The sequence below is a fragment of the Triticum aestivum genome, chromosome 3A (genome assembly GCF_018294505.1).
Source record: "Triticum aestivum cultivar Chinese Spring chromosome 3A, IWGSC CS RefSeq v2.1, whole genome shotgun sequence".
Classification (NCBI taxonomy): Eukaryota; Viridiplantae; Streptophyta; class Magnoliopsida; order Poales; family Poaceae; genus Triticum; species Triticum aestivum.
Window position 1 is genome coordinate 518,813,107 of NC_057800.1, and position 25,675 is coordinate 518,838,781.

The 25,675-nt window shown below is 44.8% G+C and overlaps 3 protein-coding genes across 6 annotated transcripts; 1 reads left to right on the plus strand and 2 right to left on the minus strand.

The window, feature by feature from the left end:
- Positions 1 to 772: 772 nt before the first annotated feature.
- LOC123061968 (ATP-dependent 6-phosphofructokinase 6) lies at positions 773 to 7,934 on the plus strand. The gene is made up of 15 exons (XM_044485260.1): positions 773 to 1,330; positions 2,069 to 2,115; positions 2,222 to 2,261; positions 2,353 to 2,415; positions 2,501 to 2,638; positions 3,200 to 3,358; positions 3,440 to 3,493; positions 3,669 to 3,737; positions 3,860 to 3,989; positions 4,294 to 4,334; positions 4,535 to 4,759; positions 5,329 to 5,374; positions 5,470 to 5,621; positions 6,280 to 6,481; positions 7,103 to 7,934. The coding sequence occupies exons 1-15, from the start codon at positions 1,007 to 1,009 to the stop codon at positions 7,714 to 7,716; spliced, it is 2,304 nt and encodes a 767-aa protein (XP_044341195.1). The 5' UTR covers positions 773 to 1,006; the 3' UTR covers positions 7,717 to 7,934.
- Positions 7,935 to 8,841: 907 nt separating this feature from the next.
- LOC123061970 (clathrin interactor EPSIN 1) lies at positions 8,842 to 13,007 on the minus strand. 2 transcript variants are annotated; one of them, XM_044485262.1, is made up of 11 exons: positions 12,754 to 13,007; positions 12,594 to 12,645; positions 12,399 to 12,478; positions 12,215 to 12,293; positions 12,058 to 12,141; positions 11,827 to 11,972; positions 11,356 to 11,717; positions 10,837 to 10,997; positions 9,942 to 10,542; positions 9,418 to 9,610; positions 8,842 to 9,224 (listed from the first exon to the last, which is right to left on the minus strand). In XM_044485262.1, the coding sequence occupies exons 1-10, from the start codon at positions 12,795 to 12,797 to the stop codon at positions 9,450 to 9,452; spliced, it is 1,770 nt and encodes a 589-aa protein (XP_044341197.1). In that variant the 5' UTR covers positions 12,798 to 13,007; the 3' UTR covers positions 8,842 to 9,224; positions 9,418 to 9,449. The 2 variants fall into 2 exon arrangements, with proteins under 2 accessions (XP_044341197.1, XP_044341196.1); XM_044485261.1 differs by lacking the exon at positions 8,842 to 9,224 and having other exon boundaries at positions 9,226 to 9,610.
- Positions 13,008 to 13,208: 201 nt separating this feature from the next.
- LOC123061971 (serine/threonine-protein phosphatase 7 long form homolog) lies at positions 13,209 to 17,900 on the minus strand. Of its 3 annotated transcripts, none has more exons than XM_044485263.1 (4): positions 17,717 to 17,900; positions 15,710 to 15,978; positions 14,310 to 15,614; positions 13,209 to 14,153 (listed from the first exon to the last, which is right to left on the minus strand). In XM_044485263.1, the coding sequence occupies exons 2-4, from the start codon at positions 15,968 to 15,970 to the stop codon at positions 13,479 to 13,481; spliced, it is 2,241 nt and encodes a 746-aa protein (XP_044341198.1). In that variant the 5' UTR covers positions 15,971 to 15,978; positions 17,717 to 17,900; the 3' UTR covers positions 13,209 to 13,478. The 3 variants fall into 3 exon arrangements, with proteins under 3 accessions (XP_044341198.1, XP_044341201.1, XP_044341199.1); XM_044485266.1 differs by having other exon boundaries at positions 15,710 to 15,973; positions 17,717 to 17,874; XM_044485264.1 differs by lacking the exon at positions 17,717 to 17,900 and adding an exon at positions 16,467 to 17,682.
- Positions 17,901 to 25,675: the final 7,775 nt, after the last annotated feature.

The window sequence follows — 25,675 nt, forward strand, 5'->3', positions numbered from 1 at the left end:
CAGATAAATGGGGCTTGAAGCTTGATGGGGCTTAAATTAGGCATTTGCCTTTGGAGATGCTCTGCAAAGATATGATTGTGTCACGTATCTTCCCCATTTAATCCAAAAAGCAATTAAAAAGAAACTTTAATAAGTAGGAGTAGATGCCAGGCATTATCTCGATTATATACTATATCACTAAGCTCCCTAGAAATGAAGGCATCTCATTCAATTAAGGTCATCAATTTGGAATTGGGTCACCAATTTTGACCAGATCAATAATCTCTCACATAATTCTTTTAATTCACTATGCTCTCTAATTTTGGAGCTCTCTCATTGCTTTGCATTGAGAAATTCAATTGGATTTGATTCATGATTTTAATTGGGTAAAGATTTTTCCAAATCAATCGGAAGCAACCGGCATATAAAATCATATCAATCCCAGACACCCTCTTATCACCTAGAAAAAAGAAGGCTCAACATGTGATACTTTAGCACCAATATAGTACTTGCAACCATCATCAATTTTTTTTCCACATAAGTATGAGTTGATCAGCAGACAACACAAAATCACACCGCGAAAAGCCTACCAAAACATCACGTTATATGAATAAAAAAAATCTCTACAAAGATTTATATTTAAAAACCCGAGGGAAGTAGTATAATATTTATTATTCCCACTATGATCAACCAATGCAGCCACAGCCGTCTGTCTACCTGAGAAACAAGACACGATTTCATTCACTCACCTTAAATAATTGACGCATAAACCATTTCCATCTCCGTTTCATCACCACGAATTCCCAGCAGAAAAAGCATCACACCGAAAAGTCCCGAGCCTTCTCCTCCTTCTCCCTCTTTCCCCTTCTCCACGCTTCGCCGCTTGCCGAATATTTTAAACCTCCATCCGACCAGCTCGCCCGTCGGCTTCTGCCTTTCCGGCGAGAGGAAACGGTTTTCTTAAACGCGCGAGCGAGACCGGTCCACCCACCGACTCCGTCAGCTTTCCAGCGCCGGGAGCTCTCCGATGGCGTCCCACATCATTCTCCCCAAGGAGGAGGAGGAGGAGGAGGAGGTGGAGGAGGGGCTGGGCGTGGCGGTGGAGGCGGACCACGACTCGCCGGAGCCGCCGCGGTACCGGCACTTGCAGCCGGCCCAGAAGGCGCTCCCGTTCTCGGCCACGTGCGTGCGGATCTCCCGCGACTCCTACCCCAACCTCCGCGCCCTGCGCAACGCCTCCGCCACCAGCCTCCGCGACGACGACGCCGCCTTCGCCAAGCTCGACGAGGGCGACTACGGCTACGTCCTCGACGACGTCCAGCACCTCACCGATTACCTCCCCGAACTCCCCGTGAGCGCCGCCACCCACTCCCCCTCCCCTCCCCTGCTCCCGCTTTGCTCCGCTGCCGGATTCGGTGGCCCCGCTACCGCGGTGGAGCTTTTCTAGAACTGCGTTGTTGCTTGTCAGGGAGAGGACGTGATTTTGCTTCTGGATGCGCGTATATCTCTTATGCTTTGCTTTGGTTCTGCCATTTGTGGCGAGCTTCGCCGTCACTGATTACGCAGCATTTGATAATTTAGGCGCCCCCTTACATTTTCCAAGTTTTTGGGTGGCAGTTTGTAGATTGGTTGTGCGTGAGATCCGTTTTGGGACACTTACATAGTGCTGATCTGATGATATTTGGCGAGTGACCCCATTAGCTGGATATATGATCCGATAACATAGTAGTAGAACACTTGGAGATTGTAGATTCCTGCCTAAATCGACGCTGTTTTGTTGATATCTTGTTTCCCGACGTCTTTGTTCATAGGCGACGCTTGTTAGATTTGCTGTTTCATACTTGTGGATGCCTGGATCTGAGTTTTGATCCGATCCGGGCTGAATGGAGTGTGGCTTCACTTTACAAATATTCGATTGCCTTTCCCTTGCTCCTGTAGACCACCTGCGTATGCATTCATGGAATGCAGGGTACATAGCAATTCATTATTTATTTTTGGCTTCAATAACATGTTAAAATGAAGTGAATCGATTTCAAGGTGACATCATGAGAATTAAGCTGACGGTTTCCTTTTTTGTCCTTCCTGACAGACTTTTCCTAACCCATTGCAAGATCACCCTGCCTATTCAACTGTCAAGTAAGGATTTACCATCAGTTTGCTGTTGTTGTCACCTGCGCAAAATCTCTTGTGCTCATTACATATCTGATAAGCTAAATAAACGCTCTCTTCACATATTTACCAGGCAATATTTTGTCAATGCAGATGATACCGTACCTGAAAAGGTAAAAAAAAAAGTTAAAGCAGATTTTTCATACGATAATAATTGTTTAAGGTGGTAATTGGTGAAATGACATGTTATTTGTGCCACAACAGGTGGTTGTTCAGAAGAACAGTCCATGTGGAGTTCACTTCCGTCGTGCCGGGCCTCGCCAGAGGGTATGATGCCTTAAATATGCGCCTATATCATTTAAGGGCAATGCATTGTCTACATATATCTGGTATAAATTTCGAGCCTTATCAGGTCTACTTCGAGCCAGAAGATGTGAAAGCATGCATTGTGACGTGTGGTGGCCTTTGCCCTGGGCTCAATACTGTCATTAGAGAGTTGGTGTGTGGCTTATCCCACATGTACAATGTCAACGATGTCTTCGGAATACAGGTTTGTATTGTTGCTATCCCAGACGACTGGTCCATGTCGTATCTTTGTTTGGAAAAGAAGACCACATGTTCCTTGATCCTTGGCCTGTTAAACATTTCCCAGGAATTAATAGACATTTGCATTTGCATTTCATGCCAGTGCGGAAGGAGCAAAACCCCTGTCATTTTACTTCAGATTTAGTTAGGAAATTATTTCCACTGTACTACACTTATAATAACTGCATGTTCTGAAGTCCATGAACTTCATTATGTCACATGAGTCTAGAATTTGTTCGATTACATGGGAACTTTGTGCCACCTAGTGTTTTTGCCATGACAGTGAGTAAGCATTGTAGTGCAGTGTAAGGGGGCCTCCCCACAATATTGTATCGTTCGGCCATGTACTCTGGTTCGTTGCTTTATTTATAAAGTGGGGCGAAAGCCTATTTCGAAGGAAGCATTGTAGTGCAGTGGTGTAAAGCAATTTCTAAACTGTAGCTATTAAATCTATATCTATGCATGGTTCTTTAACTTCGAAAGCATGGTTCATTTTCTATTACTTATGTCGTAAGCAATTTTGTAGAATGGATACAAAGGCTTCTATTCGAGCAATTATCTTCCCATGACACCAAAAAGTGTCAATGATATCCACAAAAGGGGTGGTACAGTTCTTGGAAGTTCACGTGGTGGTCATGATACCCATAAGATTGTCGACAACATTCAAGATCGTGGAATTAATCAGGTATGTGTCTGTTGTAAGCGTTGTTTATACGATCTACCTTATTTCAAAGTTGAGCAAGTTCTGCATGTGTACCTTATCTAGGTTTACATTATTGGAGGAGATGGAACTCAGAAGGGAGCATATGAGATATTCAAGGTAATCACTATCAACAGTATATCGACCACATTTATGTAGATATCGTCTCAAAGGCTCATATTTTAGAAGTCATTAATACATTATTATAATATTTTTTAGTGAAAATATAATTGGAGTATCGACTGAGATGTTCACATTTCTTGACTCAGTTTCTAACTTTTGGAATTGCTGATAGGAAATCCGGAGACGTGGTCTAAAAGTCGCCGTTGCTGGTATCCCCAAGACTATTGATAATGATATAGCGGTAATATATGACTGCTTGCTTTTCTACAACAAAGATGCTTTTACTGAATACCGGTTGATTTGGGAGATCAGTATGCAGGGGATGTGAATTGATACTGATTATTGTAATATATTAATTCTTAGGTTATAGACAAGTCCTTTGGTTTTGACACTGCTGTAGAAGAGGCCCAACGTGCCATTGATGCCGCTCATGTGGAAGCTTCAAGTGCTGAGAACGGAATAGGCTTGGTGAAACTGATGGGTCGCTATAGTGGTTAGTTCTCTTAGTTCCTAGCCCATCCTAATATGGGTCCTTGCTGCTGCTGACTGCTGAGTTCTTGAATCATTTGCCACCTTGCCCCCTTGCTGTTTCTTCCTTCAAGGGTAGAAGAGCAGGCCAAAAAGGAGTTACCTTATCTTTCGCTGATCTGCTCCAATTAACTAAAAAATGTTTAGTGGAATGTTCATTAAGTACTTATCCCTTGTGCGTCACAATGGATTTTTCTTTATTTATTTATTTTTAGCTATTGCATTATGCGGTTCTTAGTCCTCAATGTGATGATTCCTTGCTAATGCAGGGTTTATTGCAATGTATGCTACGCTGGCAAGCAGAGATGTGGTGAGTTAGTGCCTTCTATGCATATCTGAGCTATTCCAAACAGCACTCAGTTGTTTTTTTAAGCCTTATATTTTTCTTTTCTTTTTACTTTGACTGTGTTAGACCAGACGCATCACCAATGTTCAGATGTGTCATTCTTCTTCTCCATAATTTGTGTTACTATTAGCTGGATAACCTGGATTTTTTTCTGTCTTCTGTAGGACTGCTGCTTAATTCCTGAATCTCCGTTTTATTTGGAGGGGGAGGGTGGACTCTTTGAGTATATAGAAAGGAGGCTGAAAGAGAACAACCACATGGTCATTGTAGTGGCTGAGGGAGCAGGACAGGATCTCATTGCCAAAAGTATACCTGTAGCAGATCAGCTAGATGCATCTGGAAATAAGCTGCTTCTTGATGTTGGTCTCTGGTTGACTCACAAGATTAAGGTGAATATAATTTCTTTTATAAAACGAGTTTACATGATATTACTTCATTTCCATTTCACCCTCTGCTGATATGCTACTTTGCGTGTATTTTGTGCATATACATTTTCTGTTGACACTAGAACTGCTAGTACGTGCACTAACGGATGTGTCACTTGAGGTTGCCTTTGGAACATGTATACCATAGGAAGGGTTGAACCAGGCCTTGGATTGGGAAATCACGTGAAATATTTTTGTGAGGTTATGGCGCTTTGCAAAAGCCGTGTTATATGTTTAGTGTGAACTTCACTAGTTAAGTAAGATAAATTAGTTTATCTGAATATCCACATACTATTTCAATCTAATATGGTATTAATGTCTCAGTGAACCGACATGTTTATCATTGTTGTTCCCAGTCGTATGAATTACTATGGTGCCGATAGCAAAGCTAATATCACAGTGAACCTTCATATTTGTCATTTTTGCTTTCAGTCTTGCTTCATACGGATTATTAGTATGGTGATATCAAAGCAGGCTTTTTCTTGGACCTCACTTAAGAATTCTCTAATGTATACTTTGTCATTTCCTTGTAGGATCATTGCAAGAGCAAAAAGATGGAGATGACCATTAAATACATAGGTAACAATCTTTTGTTTGCGTCTCTACATCAGATTGTACAGTGGTATATCATTTTGTTGAGTGTGACATCAGCAGCCGGTTATTATTACTGACAGATCCAACCTACATGATCCGAGCCATTCCAAGCAATGCTTCGGACAATGTGTACTGCACACTGCTGGCACACAGTGCCATTCATGGTGCAATGGCAGGATATAGCTTCACAGTGGGAATGGTCAACGGCAGGCATGCATACATACCATTTCATGTAAGTATAACTTTCATATGCCCCTATCAAGTTACTTTTGACTATGGTGTAGTATGGGACTCTCGCTTCATCATGGAAAATGGGGGTATTTGCTTCAGGGCCATCAATATTTCATATGGCGAGTCATAGTTTCTGTCACGGTTTAATTCTGGCATTCACAAATTGTGAAACGATGTGGCAAATGGCGATTTTTTCTCCGCTTGCATATCATTCCATTGATAGAAGAGCGAAAAAAATTTGAGCGAGAGTATAACTTGACCTTGAACCCTGCAATCATCATAGGTGGTAGCATAGTCCAAAACACAAGAGTATAACTTGGTCGCAGTGCCTTCCATTTAGCTGAAATCTGCAACTCAGAAAGCACCAGTCAAAACGCAAATGTCGTGCACTTTGTTTGCAACTTTACATCCACGCTGCTGTATTAAGTTGGCCGACCTTGGATTGAAGTTCAACTCGAAATTTTTCTTTATCTTTGGTCTCCCTAAGATATTCGTGGACTCGGTGTGTGGGATACGAGAGGAATGGGAAGTTTGGAGAGATCCACACCTCTTAGAATTATTCTGAATGGAGCATAATGTTCTCAACATTTTTCACCTCTGATGCACACTGGATATTACTTGATCAATTAGAATAACTTGAAATTTCATCTGGACAACAGAGGGTAACATCAACACGGAACAAGGTCAAGATCACGGACAGGATGTGGGCAAGGCTGCTGTCTTCAACAAACCAGCCAAGCTTCCTGAGCAAGGAGGATATCATGGAGGCACGAGAGGCCGAAAGGTTGGCCAACAGGCTACCTGTGCCTGCGGGCAGCAGCGAGCATACGAAGAAACACTCTGCGTCGGTACTGTCAAACGGTGAGAAATAGACAATAGCGGCACGAGTTTTTTTAAAACTTCGGGAAATTTTCTATGGTTCTTGTTGTGCACAGTAGTAGCTGTAGTCGCGGTCTGAGCCCTTGTTTCACCCGGTTCTGCCCCGATGTGTTTGACATGAATGCTGCTGATGTAGAGTGGGTAATAAACGCACGCTGCTATGGTATTTTCATCATCAAAACATGTGTCGTGTTCGAGTTACCCGTTGTGGACGTCAATCTGCCCTAGCTAGCTAGTTTTCTCTTTCTTGAAGCAAGTTCCTACCCATTCTTCGGTCGTTCTGAGAGATGGTGCAGGTGGCATGCTCTTCGTGTCAGTCGGTTTGCATATACTGGGGCAGTAGTTCCCAAGAAGCAACGATCGGCGCACGTTCCGTTCCTGCATCTCTTACCTGTGATGGCGATGTCACGGGAGGATTGCTTCTTTCAATGAGTTCGCTCGCGTCGACCGTCAGCACTTTTTTTTTTTTTGAGGGTAATACCGTCAGCACTTCAATGGGTTCTGCTTCGAGCTCTTGACGTGTTTACCGTCAGCGGGTCTGTATGATTCACTTCTGGATGGTTTTCTCCTGTTTGATACCCTCTACGTTTTGCATGCAAGAAGCCTCCGGCGATGTCCAAGGAGCGCCCACGTTGACGTTGTCACAGCTGCACCAGCCTGCCACCGCCGTTACGGTTCCTGCACCACCGCCATCCGCGACGGCTGGCACGGCCAGCGTGACAGTGATCGACCCCGACGACGATAGCGGCGCAACCGGACCTCGGGAAGAGACGCCGGAACGAGAGACCGGATCATGGCAAGAGGCCGAGGAAACTGGCCGGACACGGGACGAGAGGCCTATGCAGCCGGAGACGCCGGAGCGCATGGCGCCGCCGCCGGGAAACGCGTTGCACGCACGTGCCGACGAGACGGCAGCACAGGCGGCGCAGGACGTAGACGCGTTCAAACCTGACGACGGCTGCACCACGCCACCGCCGGCGCACGGCTCGGATGACGACCGCGTGGCGGCGAGCACGAGCGGCAAGCGGGCGGGCGTGGCCGCCGCCAGGTCGAGGCTGCTCGCGTTCCGGTCGTTCGCGCGGGGCAAGAAGGGCAACAGGTCTGGGGACGCGCCGTCGCCGGGAGAACACCTGCCGGCGCACGGTAAGGCGTGGGAGGAGGCCGGTGCGGATGACAAGGACAAGGGCCAGGCGAGGTGGAAAAGGTTTTGGAAGTGAACGTGCCGTGCTGTCGGTGTCGCGGTGGGTTTTCATTGGTTTGTCTCCCATTGTAAATATAAGGGCTTGTGGCATATCATATTGTTTGTTCATTCTTTTTCATGCAGATATTTTTTCTTTTCTTTTGCGAAAAGACACAGATATATTACAGGTCCTTTCCTCCCATGAATTGATGACATGGTTGGTGTAATACACTACTACTACTAGATGGTATCCTGCACATGCTGCAAGGGTCTGTGGAGGAGAGTTGATGCACCAGACAAATATTGGAAGTCATGAAAACTGAAACATATATATGTTTATCAGAAACGCGTCCAGTCAACTGTTTGACCGGACGCTATCCACCGCATCGTCCGTGCGCCATGTGCTCCTGATCGAACCGTCTGCAAGATGTCATTTGTTGCAAGACGCGTGAGTACAACACAAACTACATAGCAGACCACACCCGAAAAAAATGTTTGGGGTCGCAACAAGGGGCTTGTTGCAAAGGATCGACGAGCAGATCGAACACAAAAAAAAATGTTAGGGGGATTTGCAACAAGGCTCATTTTGCACAGTGTTGAACATAACAAGAGACTCTGCAAGCAGATTGGCCACAGAAAGGGAACGTCCAAGGAATTTGCAACAAGGTCCATGTTGCAAAGCGCTGAGCACAATATGAGGCTTGTTGGTAAGGCCCAGCGTGATTTGCAACAAGGATCATGTTGTAAAGCGCTCAGCGTAACACGAGGCTTGTTACAAAGACTTGCCAATGGCTGCCACATTGAAATAAATGTTGTTTGAGGATTGCAACAAGACTCCTATTGCAAAGTGCCGAACGCAACACGACGCTTGTTACAAAGACTTACTAATGGCTGCCGCCTGCCGTGCAGAAAAAAAGTTGTTCGAGGGTTGCAACAAGACTCATGTTGCAAAGTGCCGAACGCAACACGAAGTTGTTGCAAAGGTTCAGCGAGCAGATCAGGCATAGAAAAAAAATGGGAGTGCCTAGGACTCATCTAGATGAGATATAATTTGGTCCCATTCACCTGAAAACAAAAACAGATAGAAATGGTACTACAAACCACGTCAGCACACACGCATCTTATAGTATCAATCCAATGGCTATAAAAGTGAATGAGACATAACTAAAACTCAGCTAGATGAGTTCTAGCAAAGCCGGAAAAAAATTGTTCAAGGCACTCCAACAAGGCTAATGTTGCGAAGCACTGAGCGCAACACGAGGCTTGTTGCAAAGGTACATCAAGCAGAATTGGACGACTAGCATACAACATAAAAAAAGCTGTTCAGGGTTGCAACAAAGCTCGTGTTGCAAAGCATTGAGCGCAATGAGACTTGTTGCAAAGGCCCAGCGGCTCACGAAAAGGGAGCAGACAGAAGGCGCACCCGCTTTTGGAGAAGCTCCTCCAGCAACCCCCAGGCCACGGCGAGTATGACAAACCAATTTCTACGCAGTCAACAAACCGAGCCTCGCGCGATTCTGACCCTCACTTTAGTTTATCCAGTCACTGCACAAAGTTCATTCGCTTTTTAATGCATACAAAATCATAGTAGCATCTCTATAACGCAGATTACATGTGTTCTGCGATACATCTACTCATCATTGCATAAGAAGAACAGAATCAGATATCGCAGGAACCACGGATGGGGAGACATGCCCACTCAAGGTAATCGAGAATATACAACCCTGAATAAGATCACCTGAAGTTCCCAAAGTGCTGCTGCTGCTGCTGCTAGAAAATGCGGCTTTCACCACCTGCTCCCGTGGAGCGTGGAAACTCAGGAGTGCCTGTTGCTGCCTCCATGTACCATGGAACAGTTTCTGGGGCTTTCTCCTCAGAGCCGTTGCTGAGCCGCCTAACGACCCTGGCATCTGAAGGATCAACCATCTTTGCTGCACATCACCAAAAGTAGAGAGCGATCATGAGCTACTTAGCTACAGTCAAGAAATGCAGGAATGATATCTAGCGCAAGATGCCAGTCTTGAACTATCTTACATTGCTTTTCTGCAACAAGCAAAAAAGATCAAGGTTTGTGGGTAACTGGAACCACAAGTCGACAACTCATGTTCTTTATATGTACTAATTGCAACCATAACTCATGTTATAGCATTGCTAATGATTTTGCAACAGGGATGCAGAAATTCGGGGGTATGGGCAGCCACGTGGGTATGAAAAGTCAAAAGGACAAATAAATCGTCATTAGCAGAGTATAAGGATACTTACGGGCAGCTAAATTCAAATCAATCAACCCACGGCTCAAAGAGTCGGCCCAAATGCTAGATTTGCCCCGAAAAGTCTCTTTCTTCACAGCTGGTTTTGATGCTGCCATGGAGTCCTGCTTCTGCTTTGCGAGTGACTCGTTCATGGATTTGGTGACACTTGCCGTGCGTGATCCCTCATGCGACGCAAAGGCGCCAAAGTTCAACTCCTCCGAAGGACTGCAATCAGAACTCTTGCTGGCCCCAGGAGAACCATGTGTTGGTTCAGTAACAGCTGACCCTTTACTTGAAGACCATACACCAGAAGAGTTTGATCCATTGAAACGCTTCACCGGAATTCCAGCCAAAGGATCGAAAGCTGTGTCACTTGAAAGCTTTCCTTGTGAGGATTTGCTTGGGGTGCCACGCACTGAGAACTCTGTTTCCGAAGGGAATATTGCGGCAAAGGATGGGTTGAAGGGATCAAAAGCAGACGCAGAGGGCTGCGCAGGGGAAGAAGTTTTTTGCTCTATATGTTTATTGGGAGCACCACGTACTGAGAACTCCATGTCTGCAGTAGCTGAGCCACCAAAGGATGGCCTGCCAGCAAATAGATCAATGTTGCCCTGCAATGGCATTTGAATGCAGATAATTAGTTGGAAAGTATGCAAAATGGCCAACCTGTAGAAACGTTTTATCATAAAAATGAAGTGTGAGTGTCAATTATACAGTCCAATAGCCTGCTTAGATTATGAATCTTCAGAATTACTGCATTGTCCTATCACCATTTTTGTGAAACTAAGTATATCATATTTAAGTGGGATTTTTATTGCAAATAACTGTAAGAGATGAAAAACAATTTGTGCTACAAAGATATTGCTAGGTAAGGATAACTTTTGAAGAAGGTCAAGAAAACAAACCTGAGGGTGAGAACCACTTGACGTTGCTGCCTCCAATGGAGCTGACTGGAAATCTGCAAACGCAAACAAATCAATTTCCGGCACAGCAGCACTACCAGCGTTTGGCATTAATCTTGGCCCAAAGAGATCCAAATTATTGGAGCTCACATTAGCTGTTCCAGCTGCACTCCAAAAATGAAGGTAAGTGAGGACAACACTACGGTGAGTATGTCAAATAAAAGAAAATGCATAGAACTTTGCGTCTCGGCTAAATAATCAAGCAAGCGCTATGGTGAGTATGTTTGATAAAGTTAAGAAATAGCTGACGGCACTATGGTGTGTAGTTCAAACAAAAGAAAATTCAAATAAGAACTTTGGCTCTTAGCTAGGTAGTGCGGTAAGCAGAATGATAAGTGATGCCAGCATAATAGGCACATACCATGTTAAACAAAGTGTATAACAATGGGTACAGCGACAAGGAAACCGTGGTAATCATACAATCTAACCAAACTTTAGAGATGGTAAGGAAGAAATAATGACCAGATGTGGAAGATCCTCGTGGATTGAACTCGTCGCCATCATCCTCATTCTTTCCTTTCTGTGAACTTGGAACAGCAGGTGTGGCACACGGATTCGACATCGATTTGGAGCCTCCTTTTGCTAATTTAGAGCTATTTGCACTCTTAGTAGTAGTTTCTTTTGACCTTTGTCTAGTGCTGCTGTAACTTGGCTTATTATTGTTCTTGCTCAATTCTGTGCCAGTGTGTCTATCCTTGAACGAGGCGGTTTCCCTCGAACCAGCTGTGCTCCCGTAGCGACTACCAGAGGAGTAGGTGCCACTGCCAAATGATGCTGCGCTTGATTTGTATGATGACATTCCAGTTGATGACACCCCCAAGTACCTGAACATATGATCCATGCAAATTGCAAAATTTGAGATGCACAGGGAAAGGCAAGAAGGGTTATGTTTACATAATGCACGACAAGTCGACGGCGAATGCAATGCAGTACTTGTCCCTCGTAGAAGCAGCCTTCTCCCTGGCTTGTTGAAGCTTTTCCCTGTCATCCACAATGACCAGAACAGCTTCGGCCTTCTTGCGCACATTGAGCCCAACGTCTTTTCCACCAGGCTCCACAAACTCGAATGTCGTGAGTTTCTTCACAAATAAAATCATCATCAGGGCGAGGTAAATAATAGTATATACACAAGTATACACTGAAACGAGCCACAGCAGCGCATACCGCAATCTGTGAGCTGTTGTCGATAATTTCCTCGGCTGCGCGCTCAGTGCCATTGGCCAGAAGATACTCAGCCACAGCCAGCGCCTGTGCAAGTGGAACAAACATCCTGTCAGTAAGGAACAATCCAGAACGGATAATTCCAGCTCGAGATCATCACCTTATACAGGTGACGCCAATTTGCGTCGGTGTTGCCCAGCCGTTGCCACAGCACCTTCATGATTATTTGGCATTCGCCGCTGAAAGCAGAGCGACGACTCGATCAAAATGTGCAAAAAAACTCAATACCCTCGATTTAAAGAGATCAAGTGAGGAGAATTGGAATTGGAGCGCTTTGCACTGACATATTCTTGGTGGCCCGTGCGATGTCCGCCATGTCTGAACCGTGAGGCCCCCACGGCTCATCGCTGGTCGCGTCAAGAACCTATCGGGTACAAAATTTCAGGAAGATGGTAAAACAGCACAGATACACCATGGACATTTCTTCCTTGCTACGGCGGAATTACACGGGCGAATGAATGAAACACGATCGATCAGACCTTCTGCTCGATCTCTGGCACCTTGAGCACCTTGAGATTGACCTCTCGCTTTCTGCGCAACAGGGGATCGGGCCCGAGGTCAGCGCGCACGGGGAAAAGAAGAAAAGAGCGCCAGGCACGATCATCAAATCAAGACGAGAAAACAAAAGTAGGGCCTTACATCTCCCGGACGGTGTGATCGAGCGCCTTCATGATCCCATCCATGGCTGGGCTGGAGACTTGCAACCCCGCCGGCGGAGGAGCGGTGGCGGTGGCGGTGGCGTGGCGACGCCAAGACGGAGACGGGGTCCGGAGAGGAGCGCCGCGGAATAATAACGACGCTGGCGGCAGTCAGCGCCCGGACCGGGACACTGTCTGTGTGCCCATCGCACTGGACTCTGTCTCGGACCGTCTCCCCCCTTGGGCTCGTTCGCGTGTGCGGTGTGAAAGCCCAACTGCTGGCGGGCCACATTTTCTACTCCTGGACATCTTCGCCTGAAGTTGCTCAGAAAAAAAAAGGTACATTTTCTCCTGAAGCTGATATTCGGACGCGGAAAAAGGTGTAAATACAACACCTATCTCCGATATAAAAAAAGAAACAACAATCTCCAATTTTGCCTATATAAGTACTCTCTCTGTAAAGAAATATAAGAGCGCTCAGATCATTATACAGAGGAGTAGTAGAGTGATAAACAAATAATGGATTGAATCACATCAAGAAGCTATTTGTCCCAGCGACAAATCATGCTGCATAACAAGCCCAATAATGTCAGCAAAAATGAAACGCCAATCACGGCAGACTCCCGAAAGCGGCATCAACTACATTCTAATCCCTACATATCTGGACATGAAGAAGCTGGAATCGGCATCATGTCTCTTTTCCTCTCTGACTTTGAGACAGATCAACTATGGGTGTGAGGAAGGGGCGCCATTACAGCCGCTGTCGTCTTCCTCCTCCGCGTCTTCGTGTTCTGCCGTCGCTACATCATCACCTTCCAGTTTGACATCGGCGCTCTCTTGTGGAGGAGAGGGCGCAACATCGAAACCATTGTTTTCCTCACATGTGGACATGGGTTCCACCACCTCTACACCATGTTCCATTTCGGCAGCATGTCCAGCTTGATCAACATCCTCAGTGTGCTGTGGAATATCAAAGTCTTCTGCCTCACAGTTCTCAATGGCCAATGAAGCCGAGTCACAGTTTTCGTGCACGTCCAGTAGCAAACTGTCGACGCGGTGGTTTTCCCCACCCATAGGTTCAAAGCCCAACGTAGCCTGCTCCACCGTGTGAAGGTCCTCATCTTCCAGGTATTCACCCTCTTGATTGTCACATATAATGTTCTGTTCAGCTTCAAGCAAAAGTAGAGACTCATGATGGGGAGCAGCAGAGCCACAATGTGAGCCGGTGACTGAATCAAAAGGTGGAGCCTCTGGGCCACCCCTTTCCTTGATCTCACCAAGATCACTGAGGACATCTTCAAAGCCATGCAGAAATTCAAACACTAAGGCTTGTGTGGCCGTATCAGCCGTGGATGCCATGGCTGTCTTGGCCTTCTTCATCATACCATGCAGCTTATCAACCTACAGGAAAGAATTCATCTTCAGTAATGATTCAGTATGTATGAACTACTTGGACAAGCTTCAATTCAAATCGTATTATTATATCTAGAGATAAAACATTAGTTCAGTCAACTGTGAAACCAAATCATATAAATTTGATGCATAAGTTAGGCTTACCGCTTTACGGATCATAGGAGACTTGGCTTTGTACTGAAGATCGGAAGAATCATCGGGTGGGGATAAAAGTCCTGCTTCAGCATCATCACCGGTCGATGGCACAAGATATCGCCGTGTAGCTCCAGAGTACCACTGCAGATACTCGTCATAAGATGACAAATCAAACTGCTCAGTCTCCCGAAATATGCGCTGTCGCCGTGCTTCCCATTCCTGAATATACTCATGATGTGTCTCTTCCCAATTTTCACGCTCTCTACCACGTCGGCTAATACGATGTAATGTCTGTAGGGTAGGTCGAAAAGGTGGCGGAATGCATTGACGAAGCCCGAATTGCCGCATCACTCGCTCAGGCAGATACATCTCAACAATAGGAAAATTTATTAATGGTGCTTGAGTAATCCACAGGTCAGCATCTTTTGTACAAAGTGGTGGTAAGCTCGAGGACTCAATGAGCATGTATGGTTCCCATTTCAACTGATCTGCTCGCTGCAGATTTAGCTCATCCCTGTACTGCTTAAGACAGCGGGTAGCATTCTCACTTTGTGCGCGAGCACCCACCCAACGGAAGCCAATTGGGGGCAAGTCCTGTGGGATGTCTGTCTCCGCGACTGAGGAAGATCGAGCCAATGGCCTGCCAACATGAGAGTGCTCCCAACTCCAAAGCTGCAAGAGAAGCAATGAACCACCTATATTCTTCATGTTGTGGGAGGAGGCAGCAGAGCAAAGAGCTCGGTAGAGGAATGCGAGGGCTGCGGAACCCCAGCTGTATGTTCCAACAAGAGAAAGATCAGCAATCAATGGAAGATATATCAGACTCATCCTTCCTGTCCCGTCTGGAAAGAGCACTCCACATAAAAGGCTCAGGATGTATGCTCGAACATGCCTCTGTACCGTATGATCATCCGCCCCTTCTGGTAACTCATAGAAGTGCTTCTTCAGCCATTTGTAATGCAAGAAGGATTTTCCAGGCATTGATTGAACTCTTGGATCATGACCTAGACAATCAAGGACCATCTGCCCATAATCATGATCAGTACTAGAACAAACCGGTCGGCCGTCAATAGGAAGAGCAAACAACATGGCAACATCTTGAAGCGTAACTGTCATCTCCCCAGAAGCCAAGTGAAAGCTGTGGGTCTCTGGCCTCCAACGCTCAACAAGAGCAGTAATCAAGGCTTTGTCCAATTGAGGCATTCTCTGGCAGATTTGTGAGAGACCAAGCAATCCAGCATCCCTCAAATAAGGACGATACCTCTCATGAAATTTCAAGGGTTTGTGGTGACGCAACTTCAACTGCTCCAGGGCCTGCAATAATAGAGAATATAGGTTCAATGCTATTGAAGAAAAAAAATGCTCCTTCAACTACGAAATATGACAAAGTTTTTTGTCCTTAGATTAACCTGATCGCCAAAAATTGCATCCGAACGGTGGTTAATCTTAGGATTGAGTAGTGTACTGGATGAAGGCTCTGCAGGCCCTGCATAACAAGCAACATGGACTTGTTCGGGAGTGAAACCAACATTGTCCTCTCTATCAGAAGTGGTACTCGGCGAAGAAGGCGCAGATGTTTCATGATGATCCATTTCATATTCTGCCACAGAACATCTGCCACGGCCCCGGCCCCGGCCACGACGTGCACGTCCTCTTGCCCTTGAAGACATGGACTACTCTGCAAACAAATAATCATTACATCAGTTGCCAGAATGTCATAGAAGCCCCTAGGAAGATCAGAAATTTTGGATGGAGGGTGGCTACGAACACTCTAGCAACAAAGGAAAACAAGTGGAAAAGAACTCTTGTGACGGATGCCACTTGTAGCATCTGTGGGAATGGTAATGAGGATGAGTACCATGCAGTGATCATGTGCACAAAGAGTAGGGGCCTAAGGTCAGCCATGAGAGAATCCTGGAATCTACCGCCAGAACAAAAATCCAGGCACACAGGTGATGATTGGCTACAAGTGCTCCTGGACTCTGTAAATGAGGACATGCGAGCTAAAATCCTGTTGCTTATATGGCGCTGTTGGTTCCTCCGGGAAGATTGTGTGCGCAAGGACGGTAAGGAAACAATCAAACGGTCTGTTCATTTCCTAACACAGTATGAGGAGGAGCTGAGAAATGCAGAAACTTCAGTTGAGTGGAAGAGAGGGAAGAACACCTGTGTCAGGGAGGTGACCACGCCGGGATTGCCACCTGCCCAGGACATAAAGTGGAACCCTCCAACGCAAGGAACTGTCAAACTCAACGCTGATGCGGCTTATTTGTCCGAAACAGGTGAAAGTTCCACTGGTGCTGTTGCCCGTGATTTCAGGGGCTGTGTACTCTTCTCTTGCTGCAAAAAACTGCCATTCTGCAGTAGCGTGGAAGAGGCCGAGGCCAGAACCGTCCTTGTCGGCCTCCAGGAGCTGGCCAAGATTTCAAATGGCCATGTAATCATCGAGACGGACAGCCAGTTCACTGTCAAGGAACTGTCGACGCAGACTCCCACGCGCTGTCCCTGCTATGGCACCATGATGGATATTCGTCAGGCTATGTCCTCCTTCTCGGAGAGCTCTGTCAGATACGCGGAGAGAAGCAGAAACTCCCTGGCTCACAATCTGGCTGCACTGACTAGGAGTGTAGGAGATATTCGGTTGACTGCAGATGTCCCGACTAGTTTACGATCCCTACTGATATCTGAATATCCTAGTCCTTCTGAGTAGGCTTGTCTACTTCAGATCTCAAAAAAAAAAAGCCATAGATGATCACAGCAAGAAAGAAAATCCAATGGACGGTGTGAGCGCTGCTCATTCTGTTAAGATTTAAAACCATAGCTTATATACAAGAAAGGAACTCTGCGCAAAATGAAACGAAGCATATACAATCAAAAAAGGCATATGCTTAAAAGATATGGCATCCATCTTCTATTAGAAATCTTTAGCACGGTCTAATCTGTCAACTGTGAGTTATTTTCCCCTTCAAATGTTGCTCCACGGAACTAGCTACTTGCAATGACCAACTGAAACACTAAATCTCAAATCTAAATCTTCTTATTTATGGAGAGAGCAACTCCTAAACATGTGTATAGTCTGACTGAGCAATTTTCTTCATCCTCAGACAAGAAACCAGCATTTTACAGGCTTACAGCTGACCAGTGTCCCATTTTTATCTATTCAGACAAAAGGGATTTTCATTGAAACATCTGGACTATAGGAGGCCACAGGTTCGACAAGAACAGGTTCAACAGAACATAGTAGCGCCACTGCCCCCATTACATATCAAGTTATCCGTATCAACCCACTATTCCCTTGCTCAAAACACTTGAATAATCTGCGCACCAGACCAGAGCACGCGCAATGGGACAACAGCGTGCGCCGAGATCCAAGGGAGGGGAGTAAAATCCAGGCGTGGGTGCGAGAGCGGGCTTACCAAATCAGGCTGGCGAGGTGGCGCCGGAGGAGGCGGGGGAGAAGCTCCTGATCCCCCGTGGATTTTTGCTTTCCGTGAGAGGAGAAGGGAACCCTAGAAATTTGCTTTCCAGGGGCGGAGGCGGCGAAGCGGAAGCCGTGACCCGCAGTGGAGCTGCGCACGCACCTGGTTGCTTCCGCAACAAAGAAAGAGCGGCTCCACCAGCTTCTGGGCCGGAGAGGCCGAGCCCAAACAGACGGCCTTTTTCGGGGATTTTTCCAGCCCCAGCCGCTCCAAAAAAATATTTTTCCAAAATAAAGAAACCAATCAAAAAAAAGGTCTGAAAAGGGGTTTACTCCTAGATCCCTATATGAAGTTGTTAATGTTAGGGGTGTGCAACCAATATATATCTTCCTGGCATTTGGCATATCAAAGTACTCCCGAGAATTCAGGGTTTTCTAAGGCTTTTCTCTAAAAACAAAGTCATGACATGTTGAGAAGGGGAGGAATAGCCAAACCTCTTGTGTGCTTTTTTTTTCTGAGATTGAATCTATCTACCATCACTTTTTTGAATACATGGTTGCTAGACAAATGTGGAATGATGTAGAGAAAACCTTCCATGTGAACATTCATGATTTACTAGAAGAGTTGGGCGCGCTTTAGGCTATGAATATTTACTCATGGGTGGGGCAAGCTCTTCTATTCTTGTTCATGGTTTCTCTTGGCTGGTTCATCTGGAGGGGAGGGGGGGTGATACGTCTCCAACGTATCTACTTTTCCAAACACTTTTGCCCTTATTTTGGACTCTAACTTGCATGATTTGAATGGAACTAACTCGGATTGACGTTGTTTTCAGCAGAATTATCATGGTGTTATTTATGTGCAGGAGCAAACGTTCTCGGAATGACCTGAAACTTCACGGAGCCATTTTTCAGAAAATAAGAAAAATACCTGCAAAAGATGAAGGCCAAGGGGCCCACCACCTCTCCACGAGGGTGGGGGGAGGGCGCGCCCCCCTACCTCGTGGGCCCCCTGTTGCCTCTCCAACTCCAACTCCATATATTGAGTTTCGGGGAGAAAAAAATCAAAGAGAAGAAATCATCATGTTTTACGATACAGAGGCGCCGCCAAGCCCTAAAACCTCTCGGAAGGGCTGATCTGGAGTCCGTTCGGGGCTCCGAAGAGGGGAATCTGTCGCCATCGTCATCATCAACCATCCTCCATCACCAATTTCATGATGCTCACCGCCGTGCGTGAGTAATTCCATCGTAGGCTTGCTGGACGGTGATGGGTTGGATGGGATCTATCACATAATCGAGTTAGTTTTGTTAGGGTTTGATCCCTAGTATCCACTATGTTCTGAGATTGATGTTGCTATGACTTTGCTATGCTTAATGCTTGTCACTAGGGCCCGAGTGCCATGATTTCAGATCTGAACCTATTATGTTTTCATCAATATATGAGTGTTCTTGATCCTATCTTGCAAGTCTATAGTCACCTATTATGTGTTATGATCCGTTAACCCCGAAGTGACACTAATCGGAATACTTACCGATGATGACCGTAGTTTGAGGAGTTCATGTATTCACTATGTGTTAATGCTTTGTTCCGGTTCTCTATTAAAAGGAGGCCTTAATATCCCTTAGTTTCCGTAAGGACCCCGCTGCCACGGGAGGGTAGGACAAAAGATGTCATGCAAGTTCTTTTCCATAAGCACGTATGACTATGTTCGGAATACATGCCTACATTATATCAATGAACTGGAGCTAGTTCTGTGTCACCCTAGGTTATGACTGTTACATGATGAACCGCATCCGGCATAATTCTCCATCACCGATCCATTGCCTACGAGCTTTCCATATATTGTTCTCCGCTTATTTACTTTTCTGTTGCTATTGCTATCATCACTATAAAATACCAAAAACATTACTTTTACTACCGTTACCTTTTGTTACCGCTATCACTACTATCATATTACTTTGCTACTAAACACTTTGCTGCAGATATTAAGTTTCCAGGTGTGGTTGAATTGACAACTCAGCTGCTAATACTTGAGAGTATTCTTTGGCTCCCCTTGTGTCGAATCAATAAATTTGGGTTGAATACTCTACCCTCGAAAACTGTTGCGATCCCCTATACTTGTGGGTTATCAAGACTATTTTCTGGAGCCGTTGCCGGGGAGCATAGCTCTATTCTTTGAGTCACTTGGGATATATATCTGCTTATCATTATGAAGAACTTGAGAGATCCAAAAACCAAGATCTATCCCTCAACTACGAGGGGAGGTAAGGAACTGCCATCTAGCTCTGCACTTGATTCACCTTCTGTTATGAGTAAGTTTGCGACACCTACACCTGCTTCTGCTATTCGTTCTAATATGTCGCATGTTATTGATGATGCCACTTCTGCTATGCATGATATTTATGATGAAACTACCTCTATACCTGATACTACTGTGCCACTTAGTGATTTTCTTGATGAACAAATTGCTAGGGCTAGAGAAATTGAAAATATTGAATCTGATGATACTGACGAAAGTGATGATGGAGAATCCCTTGTTATTCCTAAGGGTTATGTGTTTGATCAAGAAGCTTCTTTCGCTATTTTAGCTTGCAAAAATAGAAATGAACTCAAAAAGTTACTAGCTAAATGGAGTAAGCAATCTCTAAATGTTAGAATGAAACCTGAACCTGCTTTTGCTACTTCACCTATTTGTGTTACTGATAAGGATTATGAATTCTCTGTTGATCCTGATATAATTACTTTGGTTGAATCTGATCCTTTTCATGGTTATGAATCTGAAACTGTTGTGGCACATCTTACTAAGTTGAATGATATAGCCACCCTGTTCACTAAAGATGAGAGAACTCGTTACTTTTATATTCTTAAAATATTTTCGTTCTCACTAAAAGGTGATGCTAAGATATGGTTTAATTCTCTTGATCCTGGTTGTGTGCGTAGTCCCCAGGATATGATTTATTACTTCTCTGCTAAATATTTCCCTGCTCATAAGAAACAAGCTGCTTTAAGGGATATATATAATTTTGTGCAAATTAAAGAAGAGAGTCTCCCGCAAGCTTGGGGGAGGCTTCTCCAATTACTTAATGCTTTGCCTGATCATCCTCTTAAGAAAAATGAAATACTTGATATCTTTTATAATGGACTAAGCGATGCCTCCAGAGATTACCTGGATAGTTGTGCTAGTTCTGTTTTCAGGGAAAGAACACCGGATGAAGCTGAAATTCTATTGAATAATATGTTGACAAATGAAAATAATTGGATACCTCCGGAGCCAATTCCTGGGCCTATTCCTAAACCAACTCTGAAGAAGATGGGTATTCTATTTATCAGTCCTGAAGATATGCAAGAGGCAAAGAAATCTATGAAAGAAAAAGGTATTAAATCTGAAGATGTTAAGAATTTACCTCCTATTGAAGAAATACATGGTCTTAATTTACCGCCTATTGAAGAAACATATAATCTTAATTTTGGGGAACGTAGTAATTTCAAAAAAATTCCTATGCACACGCAAGATCATGGTGATGCATAGCAACGAGAGGGGGGAGTGTTGTCCATGTACCCTCGTAGACCGAAAACAGAAGCGTTTGCACAACGCGGTTGATGTAGTCGTACATCTTCATGATATGTCTCCAACGTATCTATAATTTTTGATTGCTCCATGCTATATTATCTACTGTTTTCGACTATATTGGGATTTATTTTCCACTTTTATATTATTTTAGGGACTAACCTATTAACCGGAGGCCCAGCCCAGAATTGTTGTTTTTTGCCTATTTCAGTGTTTCGGAGAAACAGAATATCAAACGGAGTCCAAACGGAATGAAACCTTCGGAAACGTGATTTTCTCATCAGATAAGATCCAGGAGACTTGGACCCTCCGTCAAGAAAGCCACGAGGCGGTCACGAGGGTGGAGGGCGCCCCCCTAGGGCACGCCCCCTGCCTCGTGGGCCCCTAGAAGTTCCACCGACGTACTCCTTCCTCCTATATATATCCACGTACCCCCAAACGATCAAATACGGAGCCAAAAACCTAATTCCACCACCGCAACTTTTTGTATCCACGAGATCCCATCTTGGGGCCTGTTCCGGAGCTCCGCCGGAGGGGGCATCGATCACGGAGAGGTTCTACATCATCATCCAAGCCTCTCCGATGAAGTGTGAGTAGTTTATTTCAGACCTACGGGTCCATAGTTAGTAGCTAAATGGCTTCTTCTCTCTTTTTGGATCTCAATACAATGTTCTCACCCTCTCTTGTGGAGATCTATTCAATGTAATCTTCTTTTTGCGTGTGTTTGTTGAGACCGATGAATTGTGGGTTTATGATCCAGTATATCTATGAATAATATTTGAATCTTCTCTGAATTCTTTTATGTATGATTGGTTATCTTTGCAAGTCTCTTCGAATTATCAGTTTGGTTTGGCCTACTAGATTGGTTGTTCTTGCCATGGGAGAAGTGCTTAGCTTTGGGTTCGATCTTGCGGTGTCCTTTCCCAGTGACAGAAGGGGCAGCAAGGCACGTATTGTATTGTTGCCATCGAGGATAACAAGATGGTTTTTTTTATCATATTGCATGAAACTATCCCTCTACATCATGTCATCTTGCTTAAGGCGTTACTCTGTTTTTAACTTAATACTCTAGATGCATGTTGGATGGCGGTCGATGAGTGAAGTAATAGTAGTAGATGCAGAATCGTTTCGGTCTACTTGTCTCGGACGTGATGCCTATATACATGATCATACCTAGATATTCTCATAACTATGCTCAATTCTATCAATTGCTCAACAGTAATTTGTTCACCCACCGTAGAATACTTATGCTCTTGAGAGAAGCCACTAGTGAAACCTATGCCCCCCGGGTCTCTTTCTCATCATATTAATCTCCATCACTTTATTATTGCTTTGCTTTTACTTTGCTTTTACTTTTTACTTTGCATCTCTATACCAAAAATACCAAAAATATTATTTATCATCTCTATCAGATCTCACTTTCGTAAGTGACCGTGAAGGGACTGACAACCCCTAAGCGCGTTGGTTGCGTTGAGCTATTGTTTTTGTGTAGGTACGAGGGACTCGAGTGTAGCCTCCTACTGGATTGATACCTTGGCTCTCAAAAACTGAGGGAAATACTTACACTACTTTGCTGCATCATCCTCTCCTCTTCGAGGAAATCCAACGCGGTGCTCAAGAGGTAGCACTTCACGATCTGATCGATCAAGTACCGAACGTACGACACCTCCGAGTTCAGCACATGTTCAGCTCGATGACGTCCCTCGAACTCCGATCCAGCCGAGTGTTGAGGGAGAGTTTTGTTAGCATGACGGCATGGTGACGATGTTGATGTTCTACCGACTCAGGGCTTCACCTAAGCACCGCTACAGTATTATCGAGGTGGACTATGGTGGAGGGGCACCACACACGGCTAAAAGATCAACTTGACCAATTGTTGTGTCTATGGGGTGCCCCCTGCCCCTGTATATAAAGGATCAAGGTGGGTGCGGCCAGCCAGGGAGAGGGCGCGTCAGGAGGAGTCCTACTCCCATCGGGAGTAGGACTCCCCCCTTTCCTAGTTGGAATAGGATTCGGGAGAAGGAAAGAGAGGGGGGAAGAAGGAAAGAGGGGGCCGGCCCCCCTTGCTCTAAACCAATTTGGTTTGGGCCTTGGGGGGGTGCCCCACACTCCCCTTGCTTCCCTCTATTTCCACTAAGGCCCATGTAGGCCCATTAAGCCCCCGGGGGGTTCTGGTAACCTCCCGATACTCCGGTAAAATCCCGATTTCACCCGAAACACTTCCGACATCCAAACATAGGCTTCCAATATATCAATCTTCATGTCTCGACCATTTCGAGACTCCTCGTCATGTCCTTGATCACATCCGGGACTCCGAATAATCTTCGGTACATCAAAACATATAAACTCATAATATAACTATCATCGTAACGTTAAGCGTGCGGACCCTACGGGTTCGAGAACTATGTAGACATGACCGAGACACGTCTCTGGTCAATAACCAATAGCGGAACCTGGATGCTCATATTGGCTCCCACATATTCTACGAAGATCTTTATCGGTCAAACCGCACAACAACATACGTTGTTCCCTTTTTCATCCGTATGTTACTTGCCCGATATTCGATCGTCGGTATCTCAATACCTAGTTCAATATCGTTACCGGCAAGTCTCTTTACTCGTTCTATAATACATCATCCCACAACTAACCCATTAGTTGCAATGCTTGCAAGGCTTAAGTGATGTGCATTACCGAGAGGGCCCAGAGATACCTCTCCGACAATCAGAGTGACAAATCCTAATCTCAAAATACGCCAACCCAACAAGTACCTTTGGAGACACCTGTAGAGCACCTTTATAATCACCCAGTTACGTTGTGACGTTTGGTAGCACACAAAGTGTTCCTCTAGTAAATAGGAGTTGCATAATCTCATAGTCATAGGAACATGTATAAGTCATGAGAAAAGCAATAGCAACATACTAAACGATCGGGTGCTAAGCTAACGGAATGGGTCATGTCAATCACATCATTCTCCTAATGATGTGACCCCATTAATCAAATGAAAACTCATGTCTATGGTCAGGAAACACAACCATCTTTGATCAACGGGCTAGTCAAGTAGAGGCATACTAGTGACAATCTGTTTGTCTATGTATTCACACATGTATTATGTTTCCGGTTAATACAATTCTAGCATGAATAACAAACATTTATCATGATATAAGGAAATAAATAATAACTTTATTATTGCCTTTAGGGCATAATTCCTTCAGTCTCCCACTTGCACTAGAGTCAATAATCTAGATTACACAGTAATGATTCTAACACCCATGGAGCCTTGGTGCTGATCATGTTTTGCTCGTGGAAGAGGCTTAGTCAGCGGGTCTGCAACATTTAGATCTATATGTATCTTGCAAATTCCTATGTCTCCCACCCGGACTAAATCCCGGATGGAATTGAAGCTTCTCTTGATGTGTTTGGTTCTCTTGTGAAATCTGGGTTCCTTCGCCAAGGCAATTGCACCAGTATTGTCACAAAAGATTTTCATTGGACCCGATGCACTAGGTATGACACCTAGATCGGATATGAACTCCTTCATCTAGACTTCTTCATTTGCTGCTTCCGAAGCAGCTATGTACTCCGCTTCACATGTAGATCCCGCCACAACGCTTTGTTTAGAACTGCACCAACTGACAGCTCCATCGTTCAATGTAAACACGTATCCGGTTTGTGATTTAGAATCGTCCAGATCAGTGTGAAAGCTTGCATCGACGTAACCATTTACGATGAGCTCTTTGTCACCTCCATAAACGAGAAACATATCCTTAGTCCTTTTCAGGTATTTCAGGATGTTCTTGACCGCTGTCCAGTGATCCACTCCTGGATTACTTTGGTACCTCCCTGCTAGACTTATAGCAAGGCACACATCAGGTCTGGTACACAGCATTGCATACATGATAGAGCCTATGGATGAAGCATAGGGAACATTTTTCATTTTCTCTCTATCTTCTGCAATGGTCGGGCATTGAGTCTTACTCAACTTCACACCTTGTAACAAAGGCAAGAACCCTTTCTTTGCTTGATCCATTTTGAACTTCTTCAAAACTTTGTCAAGGTATGTGATTTGTGAAAGTCCAATTAAGCATCTTGATCTATCTCTATAGATCTTGATGCCCAATATATAAGCAGCTTCACTGAGGTCTTTCATTGAAAAACTCTTATTCAAGTATCCCTTTATGCTATCCAGAAATTCTATATCATTTCCAATCAGCAATATGTCATCCACATATAATATCAGAAATGCTACAGAGCTCCCACTCACTTTCTTGTAAATACAGGCTTCTCCAAAAGTCTGTATAAAACCAAATGCTTTGATCACACTATCAAAGCGTTTATTCCAACTCCGAGAGGCTTGCACCAGTCCATAAATGGATCGCTGGAGCTTGCACACT